This window comes from Propithecus coquereli, unplaced genomic scaffold (assembly GCF_000956105.1).
Source record: "Propithecus coquereli isolate 6110/MARCELLA unplaced genomic scaffold, Pcoq_1.0 Scaffold85, whole genome shotgun sequence".
In the NCBI taxonomy this organism is placed as follows: Eukaryota; Metazoa; Chordata; class Mammalia; order Primates; family Indriidae; genus Propithecus; species Propithecus coquereli.
The window spans coordinates 4628812-4656472 of record NW_012154729.1 but is presented as its reverse complement, the minus strand read 5'-3'; the positions used below and the strand labels follow the sequence as shown (position 1 = coordinate 4656472).

Below are 27661 nucleotides of genomic sequence, written 5' to 3'. Positions count from 1 at the left end.
AGTTCACTACAGAGCAACCTTTTAATAGAATCACTTGGAAATTCCTTCATGAGTCTGAAATACCAAGTAGGTTGTAGGCGGATACATTTCTTTCAGTTTTGATAAGACATTTTACTTTAAGCTCATACTTGTATCTTACCACAATATTGCCATCTAAAAATATCCTTAGAATCTTAGTTCCTTATCTTGTACTTGACATTCATAATACAGTTTAAAAAGAATTTATAAAGTCACAATAGATATGTAGAACTAAATATGGAAAGAAGCCATACAATTTGTCCTTAGCACATATGATTTGTTCTTTTTTTCTCTAAATCTAACTCCTCCCATTCTATTATTGCCTGTCTAGGAAGATGACTGGGATACTGCTTTAATAAAAAGTATATAATTTTTTGTGTTCATATCTACTATTAAATGACAAAGACTGATGTTGTTTTCTAACTAAATGTCTGTCCAAAGCACTAAGCAAAAACGTAGACTCTCAACATTCTCGGAAACATGGACAGCTGACCAAAGTCAGTACAGGAAGTCCCTAACACACAAATGGTTTGTGTTCTGAAAAGGTATTTGTAGGTTAGTTTTCTGGGCTTTAGAATGCATTTTATGTCTATTTTATGTACTACTGTATCTTCAGAGCCTAGGATAGTGCTAGATACATAGGGGGCACCCAAATATTTGCTGAATGGCTGGATGAACTGGCCCAAAAGTCTACTGATAATGTAATAGAATTATATTATTATCAATAATTAGCATCTACATAGTACTTAGCCATTTATAAAACACATTTATATGTGCCTTATTCTTTCCCACTTTGATCCAATTTACAAATGAAGAGTCTAAGGCCCCTAAAATACAGACACAGCCACTTAGGCTACTTTAGAGGTTCAAGTGTGAGATGAGGGAGATGGAACTAGGGTAGTAACAGTGGCGATGGAGAACCACCAGAGCCTGGTGACAGACTAGACTCTAACTCCTATACTCATACTGCCACATGCATCGAGTAATGTTAGAACATAGAGGTAAAATGTCAGCCACAAATACGAAGTAGAGACTCAGAGAGTAAGGACTCCTTTCCTGTTCCCCTGCCTTCCCTTTCTCTGGTAGTTAAGTAACTTCCTTATGTTCAGTGGTTAAGAAGAGCAGCTCCCTTTGCAGTAGCAAGAAAGGAGATCACCCCAAAAAAGTCACACCAAAATTGAGGGTACCTGCCCAGCTAGCAGGGAGACTAACTGACCTAGTTAAGCAGCACCCAACATAGATACTCTGCTATGGGAATCGCTGGATGTAAAGGATTTTCTTAAATCATAATCTGTGTATTCAGAGTCAGATGGGACATTCGAGGGTCCTGAGACAAACCTCTGAATCTGTACATGAATCCTCTCTGTGCCGTTTCTCACAGTGGACCATTCAGCCTTTGCTGAAATATTTCATGGGATGAGAAACTGGAGGGAGTTCACTTGGTCTTAGGATATATCTAGCTTTTTAGAAAGTCTTTCTTTGGTCATACTCTTGCCTACTGAAAGCATCAGAGCCCATTTAATCCGTCTTCAAACATCTGAAGAATGTCAGCAATTCCTGAACATCCATAAATCCTCTCATAGGCGAAATATCCCAAGTTAATTGTTCATTATATAATGAGGTTTCTAATTGATCTCACTAAAAGTTCTGCTCAGCTTTCTCTAAATAGGAATATCTTGACCTGAGCATAATATTCTAGCTATGCTTTGATTAGAGGAGAGGACAGAAGGACTATTCTTTCCTTTGTTTAGAACATTATTCTTCTACTAATGTAGCCTAAGATTGCATTAGCTTTTTTGGCAGTCATGATATACTGTTGACTCACATTGAGATCATAGTCAACTAAAACCTCCAGGTCTTTTTCACATGAACAGCTGATACGTCACACCTCTTTGGTGGTAGTACAGCTGATTTTTGAAAAGAGGAATTTGTATTTATCACTATTAAGTTTAATGGCCTAAGTTTTGCTCAGGAATCTTTCACACTGCTCCCCTGAGCTTTCTTTCTTAAAACAGTTCTGGTTATGTTCTTCCTACCTAGAAGAACTGTTGATGGATTTCCACTACCCACAGGATCAAGTCCAAAGTACTTGACATTAAGCATCCAGGGCTGGCCTCACCTTCCCCCATCCCTCTGTCTTCCCCACCCACCCTCCACCACACCCCACCACACCACACTCTCCAACCATTCTGAGAATTGACTTTCCTTACACATGTGCACTTTTCCTTTATTATCCATCCTTTAAGAGACAGCAATTTAAAAGTCCCAATCAGACTATCAACTCCTTAAACACAGGGATATAATACAATGAAGTGCAAATAATAGGGAAGAGACATGGCTTAGAAATTTCTTACAAAAAAGTTTCTTTTGTTCATTTTGGCAAGGAAAATAATATTTAAACCTCTTTCTCCAAAGAAAGTGTCTCCCCAGCTAGTTTCTCCTCCCAACTCTGAAAATGCAAGTGAATTGGATTTGGATTAGCAGTTCTTAGGGAAAGAGAGTAACAAGCTTGGCAGTTTATCCGAATGAAACAAATAGTTGCACAAGTTTGTCCATAGTGTCATGAGGCAATTGTTTTTCAGAATCAAAAAAGAACCACCCTTGCAGCCAACATAGCACTGTGACAAGGAGCCCAGCTAGGAACTCTGCAGACGTGTAAGCAGGAGGCACCCTTCCCAATCATTTCCAATAATATTGATGAAAATTTAAACAAACTCCCCAAGTGAACCTTCACGTGCATCTTGCATTGTTTTCCAAAAGGTGGTGTTATATTTGTATCCTTCCATCTCAACAAGAACTCTTTGTTCCGGGCCTTCAAAGATTAGGAGTAGAGCCCATGGTTTGGCTCTATTCCACCATGGGATGGAACCCATGACATCATCCTTGTTCAGAAATTATACTGATCAACTGTCTGCCTGAGCATCTGTCATCCTAAGTGGCTAATTTACAAGACACTTAGCAAGTCATCTCTCAAACATAGTTTAATGTATCTGCACACCAGATATTCTGCCATAAAAATGCTTTAAACCACCAGAAGCTATAAGAAGTTGTCAGCAGTAATATTAACAACAATAATGCCTCCAAGTTCATTTATTTGACAAATATCTATTTCACGTGTCAGGCAGCTAAGGTAGTGCTAAGGTGGTGTTTCTCTAAGTGTAGCCTAGACTACCTTAAGAAGCACACAAAAGAATGCAATGAATATTATGACAGAGGTGAATAGAGAGGGTCCAGTGGGGGCACATGTATAGGGCACCTAACCCATAATTTTGGTACAGGTGAAGTTTAAGCAAATTCCATAAGGATAAGTAAGAATTATCTAGTTATTTGTCCATCTTTGAGTGACAACTTAGATAAATGAGAGGCAGGACTGGGGAAGGGGATCAGGAGAGAAGCGCCTCTCCAGGCAAGGAGGCAGGCAGGGGTCAGAGGGCAAGAAAGAGCATGCAGGGCACCTCGCAGCAGCACACGCAGTGCCACAGATCCAGCTGGGCGACAGCGCAGGAGGCAGGGGTGAGAGACGAGGCCAGGGTGCACTCAGAACGGGCTGACACGCCACATTAAAGGACGTGGACAACATTATGAGGGAACTGGGGAGTCACTGAAGAGTTTTAAGCAGGATAGTGACATTTTCTATTTTATAAAGATCCTTCAAATCCTAGCACCCTGGGAGGCCGAGGCAGGAGGATCATTTGAGCCCAGGAGTTCGAGACCAGCCTGAGCAAGAGCGAGACCCTGTCTCTACTAAAAATAGAAAGAAATTAGCTGGACAACTAAAAATATATATAGGAAAAATTAGCCAGGCATGGTGGCACATGCCTGTAGTCCTAGCTACTTGGAAAGCTAAGGCAGAAGGATTGCTTGAGCCCAGGAGTTTGAGGTTGCTGTGAGCTAGGCTGACGCCACGGCACTCTAGCCTGGGCAACAGAGTGAGACTGTCTCAAAAAAAATAAAAAAATAAATAAAATAAAAAGATCCTTCAGAGTGACGCATAGAGAATAGATAGGGGAGCAAGTGAAACAGAATAGAGAACTGTAGTACCACATACAGATGAAGAATAAGGGTGATTTGCACTAGCACAGCGGCTGCAGAGATGAAGAGAAGCACACCTGCTCAAGAGAGACTCAAGTAGCCGACTGCGACAGGGCCTGGTGGACGGCTGAAGCTGGTTGGAGGAGAGAAAGGAACGGACAGCAGCACTCAGCCTTTTGCCTTGATGGGTCTTTCTGGGTTTGACAGTGATGCCGTCCACACAGGTTTCTATCTTCTCTGCGAGGAGTCAAGCTCTTTAGCTGAGAGTGAGCAGGGGCTTTGAGGAGAGATCTTAGGAGCAGAGCGAAGCTTTGAGAGAATCCCACAGGAATGAAAGAGAGCTGAAGAAAGGAGGATTTCTAGGGAAGTTTGAGGGCCAAACTGAGACTGGAAAACATAAAAGCATCTCTCGGTACAATCATGTTATTTTTTTCCCCAATAAAGTTCAACCATCTAAGCTGAAGGGGCAAGAAGGTAAACAGTAGGGTTGATCTAGCATTGGGATGCGACGGAAAGACAAGAGGGCAAGTGAGAGAACTGATAGAAGATTTCAGAGAGAAAATCATGGGAGAGACTAAGTATCACGTCCAATTTTGCAGACAAATAGGAGCCAGAGCAGAGATAAAATAAGTGGTCTAATGTGACATAACTAGATGCTTTGAGGAAAGACGTGAAAATGAGAAAGAAAAATGGCCAGAAGTAACAAACAGGAACGGAGAGAGCACACGGGAAGTGAGAGACCTGGGAAGTGGGGGTTGACAGTCACTTGTTTTTGCAAACTACATGTTCTCGCTGCACCCCTCCCTCAAATAGGACCCCCCAGTGGGCTTATGTTCTTTCAAGCTCTGATAATCAGCACAGAGGGAGCTATGGTTACAAAAGGGAGAGTTCTGCACCCTTTGGGCGTGTTGGGATGGGGGTCAGCAGGACGAGCGCTCCTGGAGAGTGAGTGCTGGTTCTCCTGGTGGACACCGGCTTGCTGTGTCCTCAATTCACCTTTGCTTTCTATTTGGAGGCAGGGTAGGATGGGGGAGCTCTTTGTTGGGACAAGGCTATGAGAGAAATGTAGGCATCAGTTACAAAAGAAACTGATGGAAAACCTAAAGGACCTCAGAAGGGTCAGAACGGCTAAAACAAAAACGGACAAAAATTCTTAACGTAGACTCAACAGTATGAGAGGATGATCACATTTTCTCTCATCAATTCAATTTTAAAACACAGAAGCCTTTTTCAGTAGCAGCCAAAGACACAGTGTCAGCACAAATGAACATGATGTCATACAGAAAGCATGTGAATATTTTTCATAATTATTTTTTGTTTTAGGGACTGTGATTAGGAAGTGTAAAGTAACATCAGCAAACATAGCTGAGGCCTGGGAAGACTTCTGCTCCTCTGCCAGTTGCAGGAAGGTGAGGAAGAGAAGAGAAATGCGACGTAGAAAGAAAGGTGTTGTTTTGTTTTTGTTTGTTCATTAGCAAGACAACCCATCTAGGAAAAGAATTTGTTTCTTAGAGATAAACCGAGTGTATACAAAATGCCCAGCACAGAAACTTGCACACTCTACAGTGATCTCTAAATGTTGGTTTTCTCTTCTCCTCCTTAACAGAACAATTAAACATTAATATATTCAACATTAATTAAAATATTAATAAGAATTTTTTTAAAATTCTGCACACAAATTGAATTGTAAAAACATAAACACTTTTACTTAAATGGGATTAATTATCTAGCTCCTGTGCATTATTAGGTAGATGTTCTCTATCACATTTTGCAAATCAAATTTCATAACACTAATCACAAAAAGGTGCACAATGCTATATTTTTAACTTCGTTTCCAATACTGTGATGGTCCAAGGGCATTCTAAAAAATTGCTCCTATAGCTGGAATTTTGAGAGTCAAAAAAGGGATGTAAAGTTGGATGAGTCAAGACGAAATGAAATATAAGGCCCTCAAAATCTGAAGATCTCTATAGTCAACATTTCTCTTTCAGCTAGGTATGGCATTTTCGAAGTTTTCTTTCTCCTTCAATATAGCATCCTAACTACTGGCCCCCTTCCCCTTTCCACCGTCATTTATTATATTATACATTTAGTATTTCCCCTTCTCCCGCTTGGTCTGGTTCATCTTTTGAAATCCTAAAGTTGCCGTTCCCAACTTCTCTCTCTTGTCATTTTAGCATTTGCACCCACCATTCTGACTGTGGTAACTCAATGTTAATCAATTCGTGTTATTGCTTAAATAAACAACAGTTGGACCCATAAATTAGTGAAACTGGTTTTTGCATACACCTTAGGAGTTGCAGAAGTATTTCCAGTGATGGCAGCGTCAACGTACTAAGTTGACTCCTGCTCTGCACTCAGACCTTCCTCTTCTCTGTTTACGCTCACTCCCTTGACAATGTCATCCAGCTTCGTAGTTTGAAATATCATCTCCCAGATTTATACATTTGGTCCAGATCTCCTCTCTTCTGGACTCTAAACTCACAGATCCAGCTGCCTCCTCAGTATCTCCACTTGGGTGTCTAATAGGCAACTCACACTTAACAAGTCCAAAAATGAGCTCCTGGTATTCCTCTCCAAATCTGTTCCCCTCAAGTCTTCTCCATCTCCGTAAATGGCTATTTCATCCTTCCAGGTGCTCAAGCTGAAAATACCCTTACTTCTTGCTCTCACACTCCACATCCAACCTGTCAGCAAATGCTGTTGGAGTTCTGTAAAATAGATCCAGAACTCAACCACTTTTCACCATTTCCACTGCTGCTCCCTGTCTATGCACCATCAGGTCTAGCCTAGATTGTTGCAGTGGCCTTACTCCTGCTTCCTCCCTGGTCCTCCCTCCCTCTTTGGTCTTTTCCTAACACACAAGCCAGAGTGATCCTATTAAAAATAGATCATATCAGCCCTCTGTTTAAAATCTCCAATGGCTTCCAGTATCACTCAGAGTAAAAACTAATGACTTTACGAGTAAGCCCAGAATAACTTATGGTCCAAAATGGGACCTCTCTGAGAGTGAAAGGGGATGCTAAAAATAATTAACAGGCTTTAATCGATCTGGGTCAAATTTGGGCCATCCTGGGCACCCACATTTGAGAGCCCACATGATTTCCCACACCTCCCATCTAATCTCACCTACTACACCACACCTGGACCTCTCTGCTTAGGCACCAGTCTCCTCACTGTCCTGAAGGTGCCAGACAGACTTCCTTGAGGCCTTTGTTGTTCCCTAAGTATGCCCATGACTCACCACTACTTTCCTCCAGGTTCTTATTCAAAAGACTCAATGAGGCCTTCCCTGGGAACTCTATCCAAACATTAAGCCCCTCCCCACTTCCCAGCCCCCTTCCCTGCTTTTTTCTTTGCACTTATCACTATCTAACACTCTATATATGTTACTTACTTACTTTAGTTAGCACCTTACATTCAGAAGGTAAGCTCAAGGGCAGGAAGTTTTGACTTTTGCTCTATAACCCCAACTCCTGGCACATAGGAGGCACTTTATAAATATTTGTAGAAAATGAATGAGTCATGACTGCTTTGAAAGGATTAGTGATTAGTAGATGTGTAACATCCAACACAGTTAATAAACACAGTATTATTATTTTATATAATTCCTATATATTGTATTATATAATTATATATATTATTATATTTCATATAATTCAGTTCAACAAGTGTACTTTGGACATTTTCATCTTGCAGGATCATGCAAGATAGAGACATTAGAGTGCTAAGAGCCATACAGCAAATATTAATATAATGCTAGAAAGGACAACGTCCTTCAAGGTGTGAACACCACCGAGTAGGAGAGATAGGCACACAGTATAATAGTTAATGTGAATGGCACAGAGTGCAGAGGAGGGAGAGATTACACTCACTGTGTTTTCAGACACTTCTGATTACTGATCAAAGGTAATTACTTCCACATTGTCTGGCATGATACATCTTCCAGAGCCCCACCGTTAGACCCCCCATTCTGGTTTCCAGGGCTCTCCATTTCTTAGAGCCACCTCATATGCCTGGATATACCTGAGCTCCGGCTGTCTGCCTCATCTGTTCTTCATTGTCATGCCTTAATTTTTTGATGAGTCATCACTAACTCAACGTTTTACACTCTGATTTCTCAAAGTTTTCAGAATAGTTTAACCAAATATTGGCAAAGTTAAACCATCAAATATAACAAATGCAAAGCAAATAAATGCTAAGCAGACTTTTTTTAATAGCTAGAAAGGATATTACTTTGCAGGGGAGGAAATCTTAGAAATCGATAAGTCAAAGCTTAATGATTCGATGTCTGGGTTTGTTCTTATTTTTATGTAGCTTCCTTAAATAATTTTAAATGATAACCACTCTGTGGATTTTCTTTAAATCAAAGGCATTTTTTTTCGGAAACATGCTGTTATCAATCTCTAGCCCCAGAGTGTGTATAATCAAATCACTCTATATAAATGTATACAACATTTTATTTTCAAGTAGATGCAACAAAATTATAGCTGAGAATATGATGTAAGGTAAAACATTAATACATTAGATGACTAAGTTAGGAAAAGTACTTAATGTAGTTACTAGCTAGATAAAAAGTACTCCTCTCCCCTCAAATAACAAACCAATCAAATAAAAAGTATGCTAAACGGTACTGAAGAATGGTGATATTCATTCCCATACAGTTTATTTTAAATGATTTTGGATAACATTAAGTGCAAACCATCTTCACTTGTTATAGATAATTTTTCTATATAATGTAAAAAAATAGTAACTTTATTATGCAAAGTACATGCAACCATATTACAAATAATCAGTTAAACTGTAAGTTCTATACAACACCTAATAATTACCAGAGCAATTTAGTTTCAGTTAGTTTTTCTTTTCTTTTTAAATTCTGGATTTTTTATTTTTTTTAAATTTTTTAGAGACGGGGTCTTGCTCTTGCTCAGGCTGTTCTCGAACTCCTGAGCTCAAGTGATCCTCCTGCCTCTGCCTCCCAGAGTGCTAGGATTACAGGCATGAGCCACCATGCCCAGCCTAAATTCTGGAGTTTTAATAAAGCCTAATCATATAAATAATTTCAAGGCAAGCTAATTATGCCAGCTCTGGCATAGGTTAGCTCACTGAGTTACTTTGACTCACTAAGTCTCAGTTTCTTCATGTCTGTAAACTGGACGTAATATGGGTACCTAACTAATGAGGTTCTTGTGAGAATAAGGAATGCAGTGCACTTAGAGTGCCTGGCACGTGGGGAGGCTTCCACAGATACTAGCTATCATCATGACTCAGGACTATTGCTGCTGCAGAAGTGGGCATGAGCAGATTTCACTAATTGAAGCAAACAAGTAACTAACCAAAGAGTAGAGCTTAGAAAGCATTACTACTCATATACTTTGTTTTATCTTTTAAGTTTAAAAAATCCTAAATACTGTTTAACATATTATAAATGTAAATGCTTATAAAAACCTGACTAAACAATTTATCATTTTCTGCATACTTGTGACTTATCACAAGGCACTGAAACATAATCCTTTCAGTGGCCTAAAGAGACAAATATTTGGATATTCTCTACACAACATATTTGAGGGATTAATCATATGCTATCTCATATAATTTAATTAATCAGTCCATGAATTATCACATTTACTGTCTCTTACCTGGTAGGTTGAAAGGACTGTGAAGGAAAGAAACATACATAGTTTCTGTATCTTTCACACCACCTGACTTGGCACAAAGGAATTTTAACTCAGTAAGGTGGAAATAGCACTGGGCCAGAAGTCAGGAAATACACATTTCAGCTGAGTCATTGTAGACAAGTCACTTAAACTCTCTTTAGGCTTCAGATTATTCATGGGTAATATTCTTTTCCATTGAGAACATTTAGATTCCTTTTCAAATGCTCTCATTCTAAGAAGCACTAGCAAAAGGGATTTTTATCAATGCATATCATATTAATTAATAGCCAATTTCATTTTCCCTTATCTGTAGGTTGAAATAAATGTGGCTTTTAATTATAGATTTTGTTCACTCATGAAAATTTGCCCAGAAGTCAATGTCCTTGTCACTGTCCATCCCCCCAAACACAAATCATTCAATATGTTTTAAAAATAGCAAACCCTTCCCTATCAGCATTCCTCATCCCCTGCCCTGTTTTATTTTCTCCTTAGTATTTATCACACCCTGATATATGGTATATTTTACTTCTTTGTTCTCTACCTCCCCTACTAGAACCTAAGTTTCAGGAGAACAGAGATTTTTATGTGTTCACTGCTATATCCCTAGCACCTGGAATGGGATCTGATGGTAGCTTGAAAATTAGTTGAATGAATGGGTGAATAAACATTATTTAAGATCCTTTGTTAATTGGCCTTCCCACACCATAACTGGTCTCATATTACTATCAACTCAGCTTTTCCACGTGAACTAGGGTCTCTGAATCCCATCCCCTGTCCAAGGCTGCTTATTCATTTCTCCCTCTCTGTCATTTCTCCTACCCCATTCCTGCTTGTCGTCTCATTTATTCATTTGGTTTATTGACTGCCTACTATCATCCAAGCAATGTGCTAACTGCTGGGGATACAGAGGTAAATAAGACCGACACAATCCTTACCCTCTTTAATAATCCTTGTCTATTAAGCATTGCATCAAGACCCAGCTACTCCCTCTGTTCTTGGCTTCTCTGTACTGCTGCCTCTGACTTTACAGCCCTTCCTTTGAGTGTTATATATTCATAATACCCTGGAGAAGAAAAATCTGTTGGTTGCTATCCAATTTTTAACAGAGTTTTTTAAATAGAGAGTTAATAGAGCAGGGAGCAAGTGATGCTCACTTCTAAGGAGACAATAACCACATCCCTTTTAGAGTTGTTTTTGGGTCACTGGAACAGATGCTGTTTCCTAAACAGTGATAATCAAAATTCCAGTTTCACGAGGCCTGTGTGAAACCTAAAATTGTTTGCTACATCTCCCCAATTCCTTGTGTTTTCTGTACCCAGAGGTGAGCTGAGGGTGCCTCTTTGCATGCTGAAAAAGCCTAATTAACTCATAATCTTTAGCTTCAGGGTTATTATTATCTACTGCTCCAACTAAATAGGAGACTAAGCCCCCAACTGACAGACAGTCTTGATGTCAAACTTGGTATCAGCCCCAGGCCTGTCTGTGCCTTTCACCAGGGTTTTGGGAACACTTTATACCTCCATCCCAGAATTTCCCACATTGGGCCCTGTGGGTCTCTAGAGTCCTGAAAGATAGTAACCGGAGTTCAGCAAAAAGAGGGTACCATAGCCAAATACATTTGGGAATATCACATCCTAAATCTCCCATTTGAAGAGATAAGGTACTTAATAAATAATATTCTTATGAATATTAATGTATTTATAAATGTTTAACTTTGTTAAATCCAGTCAGTGTTTCCCAGCCTAATTTGACAATGGAACCTTTTATTTCCAGAATACCACTGACATCTCAGAGACAGGAAAAAACTGCTCAGGAGTAAACTGTTTGGTAAATTCTTTTTTCTCCTGAAAACTGCTCAGGAGAAAACTGTTTGGCAAATTCTTTTTTACCCTCATGTCATATCCAAGGGAATAGCAGCAAATGGCTTTAAGAGAGTGAGGGAGGAGGGAGACATGAATATATCTCTCTGCCAGCAGGTCTTGGGGGTCAATAATGGAAGGAGAACATAGTTTTATGGGACAAACACTAGACTTAAGGAAAAAAGACTTGGGACTTAGTCCTAGCTCTGTCACATAACTAACTATGTGTTATTGGGCAAATCACTTTACCTCTAAGCCTCAATCTCATCTCTTGGGTAGGGACACATTTTAGTATAACTATCCCATTCCTTAAAACTGCTGGCCAGTTTAGGAAGTTTCTGCGTAGCAGGTTTAGTGTTCATTTAAAAAGTGTTCTTCTGGGTGGATTTTTGGGCCTATGTTTTCAAAGTCCTCTTTCAGATGACTGGTGCCTTCAACTCTGTTGATGGAGGTATCTGATTCCTTAGACATGAAGCTACCAGCTCTCAACACCCAAAGCAGTATTTTTGAATGACTGCTAGAAACAAATTAAGTCTGGGATATATTTATATTAGCCTAAGTAGAAGGATAATACCTAGAGAAGTCTCAAGAAGTCTTATGTAGAATGGAGGAAGATACAAGTCTATAATCTTATAAATAAGCAATAAATGAATTTAAGACTTCTTATTTGAAACTAGATTAATTAGCTTATTTTTCAGAATACTCAATTTCGAAAGATGGACACAGATGATATAGAGTTGTAACCACAAAATAAATTTGTAGCTCAGCACTAATTTATATTCCAAAGTGACAGAGGAAAGATAGGTAAAAATCATTTCCAGGTGGATTCTCTATGGTCCTTATCTTGGAGGAAGATTCTCTTCTCTACTTTCTAGGGAAAGTAGATTAGTTGTCAAACCTGTCCTCTGAAAGGAAGAAATTCTATAATGACTTAATGTATACTTGCAAATGATGCTCTAGAAGGAACTAGGTCACGCTTGACGTTTTTCTTACCATTAAAACATAAGTCTGCTGAAATAACAACTACGATTAAAAATGTTTACAAAGTCGGTCTAGAAAGTGTCTGCATATTGAAATAACCAACATAAATTTTAGTTTCTGTCTGCTTAGAATTTGATGTAAGCGTGATGGGTAGGAAGCAGTCTGGCTTTGAAGAACATAAGATTGCACTTCCACTATAGGTTAGTTAAATGTTACTTTAGTCATCTCTATGTAATTCTAGACCATTGTAATAAATTGAATGAGATATTTGCTAAGCAAGCATGCCTGCCATCTGGTTACTAAAACTGTATTCTTGCTGTTTCCTAGATACACATGGCCCAGTAGCACTGAGATGCAGGGAGCCGATATGAGCCCATAGATCGATTCCAAGGCAATTTGAGAGTTCAAGCCATTCATTCGTTTTCTACACAAAGTGTCCTCCGCACAACAAAACAGTGAGTCTAACTTATCTGTCTCTTTCCTGTCCTGGTATCTTTAAAAATGTCCATCATGACAGGGTGCAAATCAGCTTACAACATTAAGCCAACTTTAGGGTCCATGAATAAGGATGGCAAAGTTGGTGTGCTGCTTGTGCCACGTCCTAGTTGGTTCTGATGCCAGCAGCACTATTCTTGTGGGTGTCTTCAGTGTACACACAGAAGAACTAGCTGGATAATATGGCAAAAGTCCCCATGTGTCTATGGTAGTCAGGGGAAGGAGTTCCCAAATCAACCTTTTCGTCAAGCCCCTGGCAAGCACTGCCCCCACTCCACTCTAAAAGCAGAATTGGTAGCACTGTATACAGCACCTGACACATAGCAGGGACTCAATAAAAGCTTATTAAATACAACCAGTCTGAGAATAGTTGTATAATTGACGCTAATACAGTGCTTATTCTAGTTTCTGTAGCCATTGTAACACATGCATTGGATGTGTGCCTAACAGTCCAGGCTTTCTCAACCTTGGTACTATTGACATTTTGGGCTAGATAATTCTTTGTCGGGGGTAGGGTGGGAAATGCTGTTTCATGCATTGTCTGAGGTTTAGCAGCAGCCCTGGCCTCCACCCACTAGATGCCAGTGTGTTCCTCCCCCCAGCAAAAATGTCTCCACACACTGCCAAATGTCCCAGTGTCCTCTGGAGGTGGGGCAGTGGTGAAACATCCCTAGTTGGCAACTACTTATCTAGTCTATATGTTCATGACATGTACTAGAATTAGAAAGATTATACTCTCTCTTCTCTTTTTTCTGAATCAACATTTATTGATCTACTTAATCTGCTTTCATCCAGTTTTCTCTGAATGTTCTCCTATAGTGGTGGGGGGCACTTTTCTAGGTACTGCCACATAAGTTAAAAGGAACTGTTTCTCCCTAGGGGAAGAGAAATATTAAACAAAGAGAAAACATTTCATACATAAATTGGATCAGTAGCTAAGGAGGCTCTTTTGCAGAATGAGCTTCAGATGGCCTTGGGTCCAGGATAGACCCAAGTGCCTAAACTGGAATTGATGTGTCTGCAACCCACAGAGAACCTTTGTGTCTTAAAAGAAGCTACCTTCATTTGTTTGCTATGCGCTCTTAGAATCTTAACAATAAAACTCCACTGTCATACAAAAGTATCCTTCTGACAAACAGATTTTTTTTTCTTCCTTGGCTTTGTTTTTATTTACTTCCTATTTATGTTAACAGTATCAGGAAGATACCCTGTGTGGGCTCCAGGAACAGGCTGTCTCAGTAACTCTTCCCCCTTCAGAAACACAATAAGTAGTCCCACTAACTGAAGAAATCAGTAGCCTTTTAAGCCTCTATGGTAGAGCGATGATGTGTGTCTGCTTTCTTAAAATGAAAAAAATTAGAATTTTAGAATTCTGACTTCAACCCAGCCAGTAGGTGATCTACTTGAAAATGACTACACATCCATGTCTAAGGCTGAGAAATAATTTATGACAAATAAAGCTCATGAAAAATTCTAATTTCATTCATGTTCCTACAAGTATAGCTTCATGCTTTAAAAAAAATGTGGGCTGGTAACATTTTTCTACCTTCCTTACAGTGTAGAGTTAAACGGATGCCCTTACCTCTCCTCCAGTGCACGGAAAAGGACTGGAGTATCTAGAAGTGCAAATAGCTCCCTTCTTGACAACATCATCTTCCAGGCCAAATGTGGCTGAGCAGTTACTTGCAAAGTACTTATAGGGCTTCCATGTTTTCCCAAAGTCCTGGGACCGGTCGAGCACCATGGCTGCCGGCCTGGGGGACTTAAACACCATAATTAGGTGAGTGAAATAGAATTCAGCTTCCAGGTCTAACTGGATCTTTTCTCTGTGCACATCCTCCGCTGACTGCCACCACGTGCGAGGAAACCTGAAGGACGAGTCTGCCATAGCAGACGGCAGGTGAGCCAGGTGAGGATGGGCAGCATTGCACTTGTCACATTTGGGCTGCCGACACGTCAGGTCGGTGTTTTCACTGTAGAAGCAGTACAGTTCAGTGGCGTTCTGGCCACAGGTGGTGTCTGCCCAGAGTTTTCTCCCCAAGGCCAAATTTCCCATCCGAGGGTTGCAGGCTTTTTCACAGCGTGAACTCAGTCCAGCTACTCCACTCAGTCCTAAGGAAGGGAAAGCATATGTTATTCAAGACAAACCCATCTGGAAAGCTCTTCCAGCTACCTAGTCCATCTGCAACAGACAAGGCATCCCACCTGCCAAGAGCTTGAGACTTTCAATAAAGGGGAAGTTCTACCAAATTTGAGCATGAACACTGTTCTGCTTTCACAGTGCATTTATGTATACAAGTGTGTGTGGGGGGGTGTTTGGTTTTTTATGTTTAGATGTAAAATTCATATAAGAAGAAAAATCACTTTAGGTAAAGGGTGAGAGGAGGGAATATGAAATCATCAGGGTGAAGATTATTGGCCTAAAACTTTTCCAGTACTTAGCCTTATAAACATTTTATGTGTTTGAAATATATTTGTTTTTGAAGTCAAGACTTAAAAAAACATGTTTATAACATCACTTAATTTAGCCGTTCAAATATAATTTGAGTCTTTAGCATTATCCAACACGTTTACTATGAGAATGTATTTAGGAGGAAGTGTAGAATTCTATTTTCTTTATATTTTTAAGCCAATGAAGGGATACATTGCCTAGGAAAAGCAATATGAGATATTTAATATATACACAATGGGAACTCATTTAGGGGGAAGCAAAGCTAGAGACCATTGGAGCTCAAATGTGCAATATCCATTTCCAATATTAAGTAAATATAGCTACAAAAAAAAAAAAAAACCCTCAAAGCTGCCAAATGGCTGGAAAGCTTATTTTACACTACAAGCTCTCTGTCTGTTGAGGGTTTCTACCTGTGACAGGTTATACAGTAGTTACCTGTTTGCTTAACAGGAGAATGTTTACAGTCTGGCAGCCACTAACAGCACCTTTAAACATTATCTGTGAACATAAACACCTTCTTAAAGAAACACACTCTTCCTCCAAACAAAGGTCCAACAGACTTCAATGTTTCAAAATTACTGAAAATGATAAACATTATCCACTTATTAACATTCTGACTACATATTATAATCCTTTAATTTGGGTTTGTCATTTTAATTATGAATACCTTAAGCAAAATTATCTATTTTAAAGGCTAAAACAGAGAGAAAAAGAGGGAAAAGGAAATCAAACCCTAAATTCTGGCTAATTGAATGTTTCTGCTTCTTAAAAAGCAGTACCTCTGAACTGTTATCACAGTAGTGTTGGAGGGAGCCAAATGACAGCTTAGGCTGAAAAAGAGACTTTTCACACACTGACAATCGCCAACCCCACACATAGCCTTGCAACCAAAATAAACAGCTTCATTAGGCATTATTTTTTAAATGTCAAATTAAAGTGTGCATTCTACCTGGACTCTGTTTGCCACTTTTCTGATTAGCTGGGGCAACAATTGCTTGTGGCCGGAATCACACAAACACACAGTGTGCTATGACTCACCTGTAAAGCATTTCGGGGAAAATCATATACTGCCTGTACAAGTATTTTTAACTTGAAACATTTGCCTTGTGATATTTATTTACAACCTCTCTATTGCTTGCATGTTTTTTGCCATAACATGGTTTGAAACGGGAAAGGTTTATGAAAGTTCACTTTTTAAGGTGCATAAGCAGAAAGAATTAAAGTAAAATCTTAGACCTTTAACAGCTTCTTGGGAAAAGTACTGAATAATTTTAAATGCCCTTAAACTAGTAAGTCCAGAAAAGATTTGAGCCAAATAATCCGTGGGCAAAATACTTGGAAATCCCTAAAGTGACTAAACTATCCAAGTTTACCACAGATGCTGCTATGACTCCCCGACTGGTTTGGGATGCAGACTCTGAAACCTGCATTTTACCGGGTGCCGGAAGCTCTGGAGGGGAGTGGAAAAAGCCGAAGTGAAGAGATGCGTGCGACAATGCTCTCTATCCACCAGTCCGTCCCTCTAGCCCACGCTCCCCTTTCTGGAGCAGGCGAGGTTTGCATGAGAGACTGGATGGCTGCACAGTCCCTCACGTCTCTGCCCCTCACCCACACAGCTGCACTTAACGCCTCCCTGGAAACCGGGTGACCCGCAAGGGGCGGGGTGGCGGGGGGGAGACGCGCAGAAAGGGCTCCCGAATATAGAAACGACGAGCCAGGAACCGGTGGCCTAGGGCGGCCCAAGCAAGCCAGGATGGGAGTGGGAGGGAAGAGGGCATCTGTCGACGCCTCTGCCTGTTGTCCAGTAACCGAGACAGGGCGCGGACCCGCCTCCGACCTCCTGCCGAGCCTCGGCCAGGGTACCAATTCCCCAGGGGCGGCCAGCCAGCTCCGTGCAAACCCAAGGGTGATCACCACCTACTGTCCCAACTCAGAGTCCCACTGCGTCCAGCCACTGCGCCGCGGAGAGGGCGCTCACCCCCGCCCCAGGTGTCCCTACTTGGTTCCCTAAAACCCAGCATGAGGTCGGGGACACTGGTGATCGCTCTAAAGGAGAGACCCGCCCCAGCCCACGCGCGCCCAGGGTCGCTGGGCCACCCCTCCTAATCATCCCTCAGGCCATGAAGTGCCGGGGGATGGCGAGCTGGGTCCTTTGTTCCCTCACAAAGTGGAAAGGCAGTTTTTTACGAGCCAAACCGAGAAAGAGGCCCCGGTCGCGGTATCTCCGGCAGGGCGCACCCAGGATATCGGGTTATCCAAGGGCATGTGTATCTCGGTTGCAAAAAAAAAAATCAATAGTATTTGAAACTGCGGGGCCCCGGGGAAAGGAGGCGGAACATGGCCACTCATTTCACCCTCGGGAGCAGAGCTCTGCGCTCCCAGCCTGGGCTCCCCTGCACCTCCGAGTCCCGAGTTGGGGAAGAGAAGGAGCGAGGGAAGGGGGTGGGGGCCCGGCCGCGTCACCACCCACCTGCGGCCACCGCGGAGCAGCCCCAGAGCAGCAGCAGCGGCGCGCAGCTCCCCATGGCCGGGAGGAGCCGGGAGCAGCCGGGTCGCGCGGGTGCGGGAGGGAGCCGAGACCTCTCGGCTGCGGGCTGAAGCGCCAACAGTCCTCCGAAGGAACTGGGGCTCTTTATTTCCTTGTCCTCCTGGGGCGCCGGGCTCGGTCAGTGGGCGCGGGCGGCGAGGAGCAGCGGGCCGGGGCCGCGCCGGGCGGTGGGGTGACCCTGGCGCACCGGCCTTGCGGGGCCCGGGCAGCTGGGGGGCGGCGGGAGCCCGGGGACCATAGCCGGCCTGGCCGCGCTGCCCCGCTGAGCGGCCCTGCGGGCTCGTCCGCCGCTAGCCCGGGGCTCGGCGCCCGCAGCCGCTGCTGAACTTTGCGAGACCTTTCACTTCCCGGCCGCCGCCGCCGCCGCCTCCTCCTGGGCGTCCTCCTCCGCTCTTACCACCTCCTCTGGCCGCCGCGTCTCGGTCCCGTCCTTCTCCATGGGCAGTTCCATGGGATGCATTTTTATTGCACCGACACCGCGGCGCTCCGGTGCCAGCCCTCCTCCCCTCGCACCTCCACCCCTTCCTCCCGCCCGCCCCCCGCGCTTGACAGCCCGGGCGGTGCAGCCCGCGCGGCCGGGTCGCCGCCGCCGCCCGGGGAGGGGTCCCCCGCGCCCCACGGGGCGCCCTCTCTGCCTCGCAGCCCGCTCGTCCAGCCCGCCTCAGCCCGGCCCCCAGCTGCCCTCGCGCCCCTCCCGGCGCACGCCCTGCATCTCCCTGTGACCCCCTGGTGCCCTCCAGCACCCACAGGCCTCCTCGGGGAAGCAGTCTCCCACCTTCTCCTGGAACATTCCTGAGAGCGGTTGACTCCCTCTCGATCAGGTCAGGGCATGCCAAGGGGCTTAAAAAACCGCGAAACAGGCTAGCGCCTAACTTCCCACATCCCCCAGCAGAACAAACCCTCCTCTCTCTTCCTCCCGCCACCCCTTCTCCGGGAGTCCCACGACCCGGGGACGGAACCCCCCAACTCAACCCCGGGTCTCGGCGCCGAGACAGCGCTAACCGCTGAGTGGCTTTTGCCACTTCTCCGCCGCCTTTATCAGGGGGGCATCTCGGCTAAACAATCACTGCCTGCATGATCCGAGGGTGTACCCATTTTGGTGTAAAAGGTGTTCCCTAATTCAAACCCAGGTTGCTAAAAGAACAGGGTCACAAGATTGACTAGTGGGCAGTTTAAGAACATCCTTCTAGAGGCAGGGGCATGACAAAGAGAACTCTTTGGTCCTTCCTAGCACTCTCACTCTACGGAGAATGCTGTGCTGTGAAACAATAATGTTATGAAATAACTGATGAGGAACAGTTTAGTAGCAACCACACGCAGCTAATTGTAGATAGGATTGCTCAGGGCTGGTGCTTCTGGAAGGAGATTAAATAGCAGTTGAGTCTGGGACTTTTGCAAGCTCTATGAAAATATAATTCTACATACACATCCAGGGAAATTGGCAAAAGTTAAGTCGAAAGTAATTTTGTACTGCAGAGCTCATTTTGTGCCTTTGAATATTTTCCAGAAAATTAACTACTTTACAGATATCATTCATTTGTTGAGTCTGCTACAGATGAGGACAATTCAGAGCTTTGGGGATATGTAGATATTATTTATAATGACCCAGCCAGGAACTTATAAATTTATATCTCCCGGGAGGAACTGGGTTGAGGTCAGCGTAATCCATTTGGGAGACATTAAAATTATTCTCCTGGCCAACACTGGGAAGTGGCAAAAGGTATGAGACAGCAATTCGTACAGCATCATCCACTTTAGAAAACAAACCCTTTGAGTTTTCTAATATTGGCAATTTTGGGCTTTCTTATCTTATATGCTCCTAATAGAATCACTGAAACACCTTTCCAATTGTTTTTACCAAATAAATGATAGGAAATTATAACAACCAAAGACTATCAGCACAAATATTAATCTAATTGCCAAGGCAAATTGAAAAAAAGAAAGAAGGAAAGAAAAAATGCGCATTTATTATTAACTTTCGAATCTAGTATATTTAGGCAGAACTGCTCCGTTTTTTAAATTGACAGATAAAATTGTATGTATTTTTCGTGTACAAAATCATGTTTTAAAGTATGCACATATCGCAGAATGACTAAATCGAGCTAATTAACATATGCATTACCTCACATATTTGTCATTCTTGTGGTGAGAACACTTTACACCCACTCTCTTAGCATTTTTCGAGAATACAATATGTTGTTAAAATATGGAACACTTCACAAAGTTGTATGCCATCCTTGTGCAGGGGCCATGCTAATCTTCCTATTTTAGTATATGTGCTGACAAAGCCAGCATAGAACTACTCCATTTCTCATTACACATTTCAAAAGCATTTACTGTCTGCACCAATCCTGCATTGATAATATGCTTCCTTGATTGCTCTATGACTGGTTCTTAGTTCAATAAGCTCATTAATGGTAGAGAAGTCTTTAAAACTCACTTTGTACAAATGTTATGTTTCTCTTATATTCTTTATTATCCTTAACTGGGAACACCTGCAGTAAATGTTCATTAAATGTTTTTGACTGAGTTATGTTGAAACTATTGTCATATAGGGACTAAGGAGAAAACCAATGAACTCCGAATGATTTCCCATGTTAGAAAGGTATCTGTACATTCTACATGGATACTTCATCTAGGAAGCAGCTCCCAAGAGAAAAGTAGTCAGCATTCTAATCAACTTCATTTGCTTATATAGTCTAATTTTAGTTACAAATTATATTTTCATTTTGAAGATGCTATCCAGAAAAAGTTTACCTATATAAGGAAAATCTTGCTCAGTGGTAAGTATATCAGTGCCTATGATTTTGTGTTTTTTGAAAATTTCAGTAATGGATTCAGAAGTCTTTTTGTAATTTTATGAATTAGTAAGAAGCTTAGCAAACTTATGTAGAATTGAAATAACAAGTTTCCAGAAGCCAGATAACTGACAAATGAAATTTAGAATATTCCTGAGAATCTGGAATAAAGCTAAAAGGGCCTTTAGTAACTAAAATATAAGAGATGGCAAAAAGTCTATGCACCAAAGACCTTACTCAAGGGAGAGCTCTTCAGGTCCTCATTTAAATTATTCATACAAGTTCAATGTGTTTGGTTATGATGTTTTTCTAGACCACAGCATATTAGAAGTAACAAATTAGAATGGAATAAGATGCTGTTAAAGACAGAGTAAGTTGAGGCAACCTGAGATAATAAGGTTGGGGAGGGGCTGGGAAAACTATAAGAAGTATCCATAGGGACCAAAAAAACACCCCCAAAGCCTACAGCAGTCTGAGGCCTTTTAATAAGAGGCAAAGCACCCAAAGGCTATAAAGGCATCACTCTCTATTATAACTTAGCACAGTACGTGAGGTTCCTGATGGATCACAGGACATTCCAAATCAGAAGAGACTCTTGAGCCCAACTTCTCATCCTATTGGGAACCCTCTCCACAAAAATCTCTGTCCAGTGGTCATTCAATTTATGTTCTAAAAATCTCAATAAACAAAAGCCTCAAAATCAGTCCCACTTATTTTTGGCACTGTTTTATTTAACTGGGACAGCTCTTTTCTTAAACTTCTATCTATGTTTATAGTTTAGTTGCCTGCAACTGTACAGAATAAGTCCAATTTCTCTTGTGATAGATATTTGAAGAGTTGAAGTCAAGTTCTCTTGCTTCCTCTTAACTGTCCTTTTCTCCAAATATTTGTTTAATTGCCCATATGACATGATTTCCTAACTTTTCACCATCTTAATTACCCCTTACAGATATACTTCAGTTTGTCTTACACTGTGTACCTAGACCTCAACTCCGGATCAGTGTAGAATGGAACAGAACTAATAGTTCCCTTAATTTAGGTCTAGAGCTTATATTTCTGTAGCCTAAAATGAATTAGCAGCTTTGTGATGTCAGCTGATGTTATATTTGAAGCCAATTAAAATCCCCTTTTTATGTATTGATATCTTACAGTCATTAATAAAAGGTAAAATATATTTTGTTTAATCAAAAGGAAAGATTTCCATTAAATTGTATTGCACGTGGTAAGCACTCAATAAACATTAATTTAAAGAATAAATCAACAAATTTGAATTGCCAAATTTGAAAATTGTTAAAATTTTTTAAAGAAACTTTTAGTCCTTAACGGAGCAAGTATCTATTTTCTGAAAAAGTGATCACTTCCATGAAAATTTGACTCTTCAACAACACTGTATACATGTAGCATTACTATCTATTTCCAAAGAAAGGAAGGACTGAAAATAGTGATATTTTGAGTATATCTAATGTCCTTCCTCCATGGAACTATAAACATTGTCTCATTTATCTTCACAGCATCAATGTATGGGAGGGAAGAGTTGTGCCCATTTACACAAAGAAAAAGTAATATGAAAGATGTAAGGGCCAAACTGAGACCATGTAATAAATATACACAGAAGATAGGAACTGAGTTTTCCAATAAAAAAAAAAATCATTGTTTATCTATCAGTTTTCCATGAGTACACTCTTATCTTTCTTTGAACTGGAAGGCTATTGGGAGAAGATAAAATGGAGAATTGTTTCCATTGAAGTAATCCTGGATTTTGTTTTCTACCTGTTCTATGCCCTTCGAATGCCCTTTAAAAGCATCATCTTGGGAATTTCCTTAAGCTTTAACCTAGGCCTCCTGCCACTGGCGCTGTTTCTTATTTCATGTGCTTCCTGGCTACAGCTGCTCATTCCTAGGAAGGGAGTGAGAGCCTTTGAAAAATACATGTGCTCTTCCAGGAAGGTAACCAGTACTTTTCTTGAAAAAAAAAAAAAAATGCACGCATGCTCTCTCATGTTTAAATTAATTATATGGAGCCTAGAAAATTAAAAAAAAAAACAAGAATAGTTCTGTTGTTATTACAGAGATAGCTGCTATTGACAGCACTATATTGACACACATTTTAAGCATTTTTCCCTCTAAATGGCTAAAACTTTCTATACATATTGCTATTTCTAAGATTAAAAGATGCTCTGAGACAAATTACCATTTTTTAATATAGGAAAATAGATAAACAATTACCAAAGGCCCCAGGAAGATGAAAGGAAATTAAACAGTATGGATTGATTCCTTTCAGTTGTATCTTTTACATAGTAGTATAGTGGATAAAAGCATGGACTATGGGGCCTACCTCCCTAGGTTTGAAGCCTGGCTCCAAAGCTTAGTAGCTGTGTGACAGTGGTCAAGTTACTTAACTTCTCAGTGCATCATTTACACATCTGCCATATGGGAACAATAATATTGCTGAATTCATAAGATTATTTTGAATATTAAATGAGTTAATACTTATGAAGTGCTTGCTTAGAAAAGTACAAGACACACAGGGAGCACTTAATTTTGTTAAGTACACAAAACAGTAAAATACAAATCCATCATGTACATACCATCTCTCTTGACTTGTCCCGACATTCAATCTTCAAATTATATGTAGATAATTCAATAGGCAGAAGCTAAATAGTTGCCCTGGCTTCATTTTAAGTGTTCCTTTACATCTATGAAAGACACTCCACAGAAAATGAAAGTATGAAGCAAGAAATCTTCTCTAGCTTCGAGGGAGAAAGGAATTAGCATTGAATGAACAGATCCAATTTGCCAGGTAGTATATGTTGAATATAGTCCTCACAACAACTCTCTAAGGTTAGGGAGTCATCCCCCTGATAAGGAGACTGAAGCTCAGAAAAGTTAAATAATTGAGCCAAAGTCACAAAGCTAAGTAAAAGGACAAGTCAGGATTTGAACTCCTGTGTGTCTGATTGTAAGCAGCGTATTCTTTACATTTCTTCTTTTGAGAGAGGTGCTATAGCAAAGCAGTTAAGAGGAAGGAATCTAAAACTAGGCTGCCAATTTTCTCATTGGTGAAAACACTTGGTAGAATGTTTTCTACCTTAACAATCACAGTTTAACCCCTAGAGCCCATGTAACCACCTCCTACCTTGCTCACTCCAAAATCTCATTTGTAAGCTTCAGAGCTATATATCCAACTGTCTATGGATAGCTCTACTCAGACACCTGAAATTCAACAAGTTCAAAACTAAACTCATCATCTTTCCTTGCTAACGTGTTACTCCTCCTGTATTCTGTATCTTGGTAGAATGTCACAACTATTTATCTACTGAATCAACACAAAAAGAGCATCATTTTCCAAACCTCTGTAAGTGTTGTGAGAAAAAAGTACTTGGTAGTGAAATAATTTTAATATTAGGTTAAACAAAGTTAAAATAGGACTTCCCAGAATCTTTAATATGCCGTGTTCATTGTGAATCTCCAAGAAATGGACGTAATATTATATTAAATAGGACTGCATTCAGTTGCATGAACAGAAACCCAACTCAGTAGCTTAAGCAAATGGAGATCAATTTTCGTCAATGACAAGAGGTCAGACCACAGATAGTCCAATAAAAATGCAGCTGCTCATGGAAATCATCAGGATTTGTGTGGTTTTCTTCCTCATGGTCACAAGATAGCTGCTCCACCTCCAGGTTTTGTGTTACTATTTTAGGCAAGAGAAATAGAAAGAGAGAGAAAAAAGATATATGCCAGTTGAGCCTCCAAAAGCTTTCCCAGTAGCCTCACTGATCTGCTTGTATCTAATTTACAGGACTGGGTCATATGGCCTCCCCAGACCATGAGGAAGTTTGGAGAGCTAGGTATTTTAACTGGACACATTGCCACCCTTAACAAAATCCCACCCTTAACAAAACCAGGATTCTGCTGGGAAGAAGGGGAGGTTGGATATTGAGTAGACAACTACAGTAGCTGTATCTGTCATCAAAAGTCAGCAATTTCATCAATGCATTTGGCCCTAGCATCTATTAACATATTCCATGGCTCCCCGTCATTGGCAGACAGAATTCATGTTACTTGGCTTGGCACCCAAACCTATGCTGTACCGGTTCCTTGCCACCCTCAGTGAACTCCCTGCAGTCTCTGGGATAGACAACACCGCTTCATGCCTCTTGCTTCTGTACATCCCTTCCCTTTGCCTTCTCTTCTCTCCTCCTTCTGGCTAACTCTGGGAGGTCCTTGGATATTCGGTTGCGACAATAACTGCTATGATGCCTTTCTTTCTTACTCTCGTCTTCCAACAGGGTGAGTTGCTCTCCATCTTCTCATGGCGCCCCCTGAGTTACTTTATTGTCCTTAGTTATACTTCTTTTTTCTTATAGATTGAGTAAAAGAAAACCAGGAAGCAAAGTGGTCTATATGCTTTAATAGTATGTCCTATTTTTGGGAAACATACATAGGAAAAAAACACGGAAAGAAATATATCAAAATATTAGAGATGACTGTTTCTCTGGCTTCTAAACTTTAGCAATACTGTTGGCTTGTTATAATTACATTTTTATTTTACAAAATGTAGCAATTTAAGGCAGGACATGATAAAGCTATGCCTGAAGAGTGGCCTTCAGCCATTCTTGTTCTATTAGCATCAGGTGGAACATTGCGGGCTCAGGAGGTTGAAAGAACTACATGGAGGATCTGGACTTGAGCTGAGCCCTAACGACTGGGCAGGTTTGGATGGTTGTGGTGGAGGGTATGGGCGAGCCTTGCTGGTGATGGTCACAGAAGGGCTCAGGCATGAATATATAAAGTGCCTCTGGGAGGGCGAGTAGAGTCTATCAGGAGAGGAGGATTCATAGGGATCAGGAGGAATAGAAAGGAAAAAGTAGAGGAGGGCCATACAGTTAAAGGCTTTGGCAAGTCGGGCCATTCTGTGTTGAGAAGTTACCCGATTATAACCGTCATTATCCAGAAATGGCATATAATAGATTAGAAAAGAGAGGACCAGGAAGGAGGGTTAAGGACCACTCTATGAGGACACCTGGCTCTAAATCAAGATACTGATAGGGAAGGTGAAAAGGGAGAGGGGGATTGAAGAAAAATCAAAACATCAAAAATAAATTGATAGGACTTTGTGTAACTGATCGGGGATTGGCAGAACACGGGGAAGAAATTAAGAATGACTTAGGGACTCTGAATCCAGTTAGTTGAAAAAAATGATAGCTTCTTTTTCAGGACTATGAAAATCGGGAAATTTAGTTGGTTTAGGGGTGGCTGATTTCATTTTGAGCTGGTTGACTTAACGAGAATGGCAGGCCAGTGGTGGCCAGCAGATGGTTAACCTGGCTTTAGAGCTTAGCAGAGCAGTCAAGTCTCCAGGTACATTTACATTTACAATCAGTGTTATAATTTTACCTAATTCATAATTTTCAGGATAAAACATTAGCCAAGGAAAAGACCTTGAAAGTTATTTGTCCAACCTCTTTTTTAACACAAGAAAACTGAGGTCTATTGAGATTATACATTTGAAACTTTTTATTCTATAGGCCCCAGCTTAGTCAAGGTTATACAGCTAGTTAGGATTAGTGACTGAGTTGGGACTGCAAATTTAACCTTCTCTGTGCCTACTACTTTTATGTAAGTAATTAAGAGAGCAAAGATTCTACTAAATTTGTCTAGCTCTGTGGCTTAAAACAAAATACTATTGTCCAACTATTAGAAAAATCAAGTTTTAAAGGCCCACAATCTCCTAAAGCAATAATTTGATAAAAACCTTTGTCTATGAGTGGAATTTTAAGATATATGGTGTAGTACAATATATTCAAGCTGTTAATTAAGCTCGATATGCTTCTAATTTGGTTTTACCTTTAGGTTTTAATTACCTTGGATAGTTTCCAATCCTAAACTTGTACTGCAATTTCAAACACAAGCACCTTCCTGAAAATTTTTATTTCAAATCTCACAAGATTACAGTGCAACTTAGAGGGCAAATCTGTGACACAATGTGCTTTAACCCCAAATTCAGTATAATAGGCCTCATTGTAGAAGAGGCATTCAGTTATCAGAAACATCATGAAAACCTCACTAAGCAATGTCAAAACCATAACGCCTTAGAGCTCATTCCTCAGAGCTCAAGGTAATGATTTCAGAGTGTTAATACATTTTTGAAAACCTGTAAATGAGTTGTAAAAGAAATTGGAAGGCCTTAGCCACTCAAGGTTATAATAAAAATGAGTTCATTTATATTTCTGCACACTTCAAAATAACACCTCAAATGTTCTACCTTAGACCTTTTCTACTTATAAATGCTATTTACTCAGAGAAATATTTTACTTAATTTGAGGAATTAAAACTGTAAAGCCAAAGTTAATACAAAAGTATTGATTGCTCTGAAGTCAAAGCACATTTTCATGCATGCAATTAGTCTCTCTAATATAACTATAGAAAATTCCTTCATCATAAAGGAAAAAGACATCATTTCCCCCCTTTCTGCCCTTCCTTCAGAAATGTTCAAATGAATAGAAGTTTTATTGCAAACAGAGAAGGAATCTTCTTTAAAAATGATTAATTCTAGGCCAGGCGTGGTGGCTCACACCTGTAATCCTAGCACTCTGGGAGGCCGAGGCGGGTGGATCGTTCTGAGCTCAGGAGTTCGAGACCAGCCTGAGCAAGAGCGAGACCCCCGTCTCTACCAAAAATAGAAAGAAATTAATTGGACAGCTAAAAATATATGCAGAAAAAAAAAAAATTAGCCGGGCATGGTGGCGCGTGCCTGTAGTCCCAGCTACTCGGGAGGCTGAGACAGAAGGATTGCTTGAGCCCAGGAGTTTGAGGTT

The 27661-nt window shown here is 40.9% G+C and overlaps 1 protein-coding gene across 3 annotated transcripts in view; it reads right to left on the bottom strand.

Moving 5' to 3' along the window:
- The window catches only part of NTN4 (netrin 4), a 105983-nt gene extending 87133 nt beyond the window's left edge, over window positions 1-18850 (bottom strand). Inside the window, exons 1-2 of one of the 3 annotated variants that reach the window (XM_012663999.1) lie at window positions 18818-18850; window positions 14625-15154 (exon numbers count right to left, since the gene is read on the bottom strand). In XM_012663999.1, the coding sequence (XP_012519453.1) occupies window positions 14625-15098 (474 nt within the window). In that variant the 5' untranslated portion in view covers window positions 15099-15154; window positions 18818-18850. Of the gene's footprint in view, window positions 1-14624; window positions 15155-17964; window positions 18474-18817 lie in introns of those variants that run through there. The other 2 variants (XM_012663997.1, XM_012663998.1) reach the window with 2 other exon arrangements.
- Between the last annotated feature and the right edge of the window lie 8811 nt (window positions 18851-27661).